At 44.0% G+C, this 5,870-nt stretch overlaps 1 protein-coding gene across 1 annotated transcript; it reads right to left on the reverse strand.

Annotated features, from left to right (window-relative positions):
* Window positions 1-3,530: 3,530 nt before the first annotated feature.
* LOC147894166 (3-dehydrosphinganine reductase TSC10A-like) lies at window positions 3,531-5,668 on the reverse strand. Its single transcript, XM_087384871.1, has 4 exons — window positions 4,995-5,668; window positions 4,573-4,836; window positions 4,341-4,488; window positions 3,531-4,212 (listed from the first exon to the last, which is right to left on the reverse strand). Exons 1-4 carry the CDS (start codon window positions 5,268-5,270, stop codon window positions 3,815-3,817), a joined length of 1,086 nt encoding a protein of 361 aa, XP_087240997.1. The 5' UTR covers window positions 5,271-5,668; the 3' UTR covers window positions 3,531-3,814.
* Between the last annotated feature and the right edge of the window lie 202 nt (window positions 5,669-5,870).

Consider the following 5,870-nt stretch of genomic DNA (forward strand, 5'->3'; position numbering starts at 1 on the left):
GGAGGAGACGTGGGTGAAAAGAAAAATGGCTAAGGTTCAACGGAGATTCTGCACGATGCCCAAAGAGAAGGGAGGGCTGGGCATAGTAAATGTGGAGCTGTCGGCAGGAAGATTCATGGCACAGTGGATTCTGAAGTCCCTCCAGACGCCACAGAATAATTGGGCCTTTTTGGTTTGGAAAAACATAAAAAAACTCAAACCCATTAGATGTAAGCACTAGAAAAACCTCCCCGAAGGCACTATTATCTTCATTAGGTAGCCCTTCGTGGCCAAAGGATCAAAACTCTGGAAGGGGATGTGGAAGGCCTGGAAACTCGGGAGCCCTTCATGGCCAAAGGATCAAAACTCTAGATGGGGATGTGGAAGGGGCTTGGGAACTCCTCAAGCCACATCTTTTATGGAAAGGCTTCTTGAGAAAAACAGGAAACTTTTGTAGTCAAGACTCCATTTGGTTTTCGCTCATCGAGAACTCATCCCCCACATATGAACACACCATCAAGGGGGCTCTTCGCCTCAATAAAAAAGGAATCAGATGCTGGAAAGACGTGTGGAATAGGTCAAATAGAAGGTGGAAGAGTGAAGACGTCTTAGCAATAGAATTCAGACTTAATTGGTTCATTGCCACCCTAATCAAGAAGCGACACAATCTTTGGGATGCTGAATCCTTAACATGGATGGGAGGAAGAACCAAGCCTTTGATCAGAGAGTTTAGATGGGTGGGCAAAAACCAACTCTGCCCAATTCCTATCATTAAGGAGCACCAAGAGGACCTAATCGCACATCTCAATGGAAAATGGATGAGGCGAGATCGACTACAAAGTGGGAGTGGGAGAGGAGGTTTGAGAAGATGTGGGATAAGGAAATCCTAAAGAAACAATCGTGCTTGCTATGGCTCATCATCCACAAAGGAGTCTGGAGGACAACCAACAAAGCTCAAAGAATTGGGCGTGGGGATGAGCACGTTTCCAAAGGGAGACAGAGGACATTCCTCATCTGTTCATGAACTGTAGGTACTTGATCAAAAATACGGAACCTTACACAAATCCTAATAATGGGAGTCCCTATGCATTATGCATACCTCCTCTTGGGAGACACTGCATCCAGAGCAGCGGCGGGCGCCACTGGCAAGGAGTGAGAATGCAAGGGATATGGCTATTATGGCACCACGGGTGCTCTGCTCTTTTTCGAAATGATTTCATTGACACTTCTCTCATGTTACTAACTTGGCGGCTGCACGTAGGATCGAATAAAAAATTGGGAGGCACTTGACAGGACGACGAAGGAGGTAAAGGCGAGCCTTGAAAAGGAGCAGATGCTCGCAAACCAATAGGACCAGCTCATGAGGAAGGCATGAGACTTCATGGCGCCTTATGCCCACGAGCTATAGGAGAGAATGAAAGTGCAGGAACTCTCTCAAAGGCAACATACGACTCCCCTTGCCATAGAACCGACGCTATCCCCCAGCCAACTGTACCAACCCCTTCTCCATCACCCTTGAAGGAAGCATCTCGTACGTGTGATACAAGCGACCTGTAGCTAGACCTGATCCAAGAAGTGCTACATGCAGAGGTCAAAAGGAGAGCAATAGGCAAAGCCAATGGCAACGCTTCGTTCCAAGATACGCCTGAGCCAGAGCACAACATCGGGCCAAGAGATGCAAAGAAAATGAAAACACCCTTCTGACACTTTCTGTTATCTTTCATTCTAGCATGTCTATCCCAAAGTAAGAATACTAGATGCTCTAAGCAATGACAGTCTCAGTTTCTGAAAGGAACAATTGTATTTTTTATAACAATTCAATTTGACATCTTAATATAAAACCCTCTTTTTTTGGGGGGGAAAAAAGAAACTACTCACAACCTTACCCCAATAGCCACCAGAATGGACATGGCTTTAACCCATTTTGTCACATATTTGGTGGTGACAACCAAATACTTACTCTTAGAAGTTGTAATAAGAAGAGGGGCAATAAAGGCCAGCCCCCACTTTTGGAATGGGTGAATGGAAATTAGGGGATGGAATTGCCAAGGACAAAGAATTTACAAATCTTACAAGTCTCACAAAAAACGTTCTAATGTCTATGAAAATAGTCAATTGCTGCTCTTCTACATGTGGATGTTCCCCTAGGAGAGGCTAGCTTTGGGGCTGCGATTGAGATTTTGCTAGAGGTTTAGGCTAAGGTAGCAGAAGGGGATGAGGAGAGATCGAAGGAAAGTGAGGATGAGGTTGAGTTGGGGAAAATTGATGAGGAGAGTAATGTAGAGGACTTTAAAGTCATATATATATATTGTTCATCATGCTTGCTTTTCCCCTCCTTTGTTGCTTTCTCTTGTTTACCCCCATCCTTCAAAGACCTTCCCTCCTCATACCCATCATCCCTCCTCCACTCTTCTGCTTCCCCTCACTAGTGAAAGAAGCTAGAGTTTAAAGCTTGTGGAGTAAGGGATCTTTAAAGAAAGAGTTGTTTGGGTTTGAAATTGGTATAGGTTCTCCATAAGGGCCACCACTAAGGGAGTTACTCTCGTTGCTCTATTGCTTTGCTCATTAACTCTTCTATAGAGCACATGAATGATTGTTTGAAGAAACTTGTGGATCAAGGCAAGGTAAGATCCCATTAACACGTTTTTCATCTTATTCGATTTGATAACTTGTAAATCAATTTTCTGCAATAGCCGTATGCACGTCAATTGGAAGGTGTTGTCTCTCCATCACGAATGCAACGTTAATTGTCTTTGCACTTACATACGTCAGATCTTGTAGGCCAAATGCTCTGTGACTAATGAACCCAATCAATGCCTGCTGCTACTACGGGTTTGGGATAGTGTAGTTGTTGAGCTTCCAGCTTCCTTGTGCCCCTCGATTTGCGATATTTTCGACTGGTTGAAGATACTCAACAAAAGCTTCAAGGTTGGAAGATCGAAAGGGACATGGTGACTCCCTCAACTTCATCCCAAGTATGCATGCTTATGGGGAAGGTAGACAGAGTCTTCAACATTCTATCAACTTGAAGGGAACGGAGGTCCTCATTTTGGGGACTGCACTAGATTCACACTATCAACACGTAAGTCTGGATCTTAACATTCCAACCATGTTGAGGTGGGACCGGTTTTTGACAATCGCCAAGATAACTAGAATTGTTTTGAAAGGAACACGCGACTTGTATATGCGAGCACTTCACCTCCTTTTCATGGCATTCGTCCAAATGCTTGCAATACAACGGTGCCATTAAAGGCCATGCAATTTCCATGCTTCTCTCCTCCCCCAAAACCTATTCACACTAACTGCATTTTGTAATTGTGGCAACATACATTGGCATGAATTATAAATCATAACAAGGCTATAGCAACATAAGAAGAAGCCCTTTATGATAGATTGAAGGTTCACACTAAACATAGCCAATAACGTTCACTCGTAGTAACACCATGTAAAGAAACATATTTTTGTCAATGCAACTTCCCAAAAGACTCCTTGAAAAAGCAGAAAATTTTAGCATTCTCGGCTGAATAAGAAGAGTCCAATCCAAGGCGTTAACGAACGTACCATTTAGAAAATCTTATCCCAGTACGCTGAACTTTATCGGAAGCTTTGGGACTACATTCAAAAACATCTGGAGATTTGGTCCAAAGGGATACATGAAACAAGCGATATTGACTTTATGGCTCATTGTCGAATGGCCATAGCTCGAGTAATTTAGCTGTCTTTATACCTCGAAACACTCTACTATCAAGGCGGAATCTACAAGTCAAGTATTATCATGAAATTTCAACGGCTAATATGTTCCCCTATGGCTAAAATGAAATGATCGAATTAACTGTTAATGTGACCACAAATGGAGGTTCCCATCATCATCAGCAGCAGAGTCATCAATACTATGAATATACTTCTTTAATCCTATAGGTTTCTGTTTAAAATTCTCCTCAAGTTGCTTTTGTAGGAGCCTTCTCATGTATACAAACCATATAAAGCTGAGTATCCTAACCGGAACAAGCAAGACAAGCTCAATTAGAGCCACTGAAACGGATTCAGCAGGAACGAAGCCCCTTGCTAACACACCAATGAGAAATCCACTGCGAGAGGTAGTTATCAAGAAATCCCCTTTCTTGACTCCTTCCACAGTCGTTGCAGCTACTGCATCAGGCGTCTCTGCAGATGGTCTATTGAAGAAAAGGAGCCTATTCAAAAGCTCTGTCGACGTGGAGCCAAGTTTGTCAACTGCAACAATCAAGAGATGATTTCAAATGCTAGTATTGGAAGTAAGGGAAGGATTATGGATCTCTCTCTCTCTCTCTCTCTCTCTCTCTCTCTCTCTCTCTCTCTCTCTCGTGTAGCAACAGAGCTACCTTGATCCAACATTGAAGTCTCTGTGAAACCTGGGCAAACTAAGTTCACACGGATTCTGTGTGGTGTTAATTCAATCCTCAGCAATTCTGCGAGTCCTTTCAAAGCATACTTCGTTGGTGTGTACAGGTTGAAGCCAGGAACCAAAAGCTGTTTTAAAAAAAACAGCACTCTCGTCAAAACCATCTTTTTAGACGTGGACCTTAAGCAAGTCATCATCTAGAACGTACTTACCAAGCTTGATAAAGAGCTTATCAAAACAATGGAACACGGAATTTCCATGCTCCTGGTCTTCATCAGTGGCAGAGCAGCACGTACTGCATAGACACAACCCAAAAAGTTGGTTTTGGCCACCGATTCTAAGTCTTTGAAAGTGACATCATCAAAAGAGCCAGGTATTGCTTGCCCAGCGTTGCAAATAAGGATGTCTATGGGTCTCCAACGAAAGCTCTCTTCGATTGCCAATGAAACAGCAGCTATATCGCTCACATCCACTGCCTGGATAGCAATATGTCAAGCAATTCTATTCTTTAAGACTTTTTAAAAGGATCAAACCTCCAATCCCCTATGAACAAGCATCCTTGTTTGCAAAAGAGTTGCCAAGAAAAAAAAATGGAAGGACGGAGAAGATATAAGATTGTGGAGACGAGAAACACCTTCCAAAATATCTGTTCAGACTGGCAACCCACTGTCTTAGTAAGCATTTGAGAGGCTTTTATGAGGTTGCTCTCGTTTCTGGCCATAAGAGTTACATAAGCCCCCGCGGCAACACACTGTTTCGCCAGAGCAAAGCCGATACCGCTCGAACCACCGGTGATGACCACGTGCTTTCGAAGCAAGGACTTGATGTGGTGGGCTTTACGAGAGAAGAGAAACTTGACAACCAAGAAGATAGACAAGACTACTACTGCTCCCGATAGGGAAAACGCCATGCCTGAGCTTGGGAGGAGTGCTGAGACCGGGTCACCGGGTTGCTGGATGTGGGAACTTGGAAGACCGTAGATGCAAATGAGCTGTGATCGTTAAAGCCCAGCTTCCAAAGATGCAAAGATGCAACTACCCAATACGTGTAAGCAATCCTGGCATCAGTGACATGCCATATCTGAGTCCTCTCACATTGCTCTCAAGACTCAAGAGTCTCAACCGCGCTCGCCCCCCGCTGTCATCTTTCAAGCCTGCTGTGTTTCAACTACTTGGACGTGACATTTCGTCTTCTCTTTACGTTGTGATTCAAATGGACATGGTGACCTGATCATCCATTCAATGAAATCGTACGTCGCTCCATCAGACCACTTAATCTAATGCAGGATTCAGGAATCCTCCCTTGGAGCCGGACGGTACAGTCTGACAGACACACTGGTTCTGTTCACTCGTGACTCCAGTCTCCAGGACTGTCTCCTGCTGTGTTCACAGAAAACATGTACATTTTTCAGGTCTCTCTTCTTGAGGGTGGGTTGACACCATGCTCCCAGACATGGAGGAAGCACCACCCTGTGAAATCATGATCTAATTAGGGTGTTTACACACTTGCC

Source organism: Dipteris shenzhenensis, chromosome 14 (assembly GCF_047967505.1).
Source record: "Dipteris shenzhenensis isolate YYH24624 ecotype China chromosome 14, Dip_SZ_1.0, whole genome shotgun sequence".
NCBI classification, from domain to species: Eukaryota; Viridiplantae; Streptophyta; class Polypodiopsida; order Gleicheniales; family Dipteridaceae; genus Dipteris; species Dipteris shenzhenensis.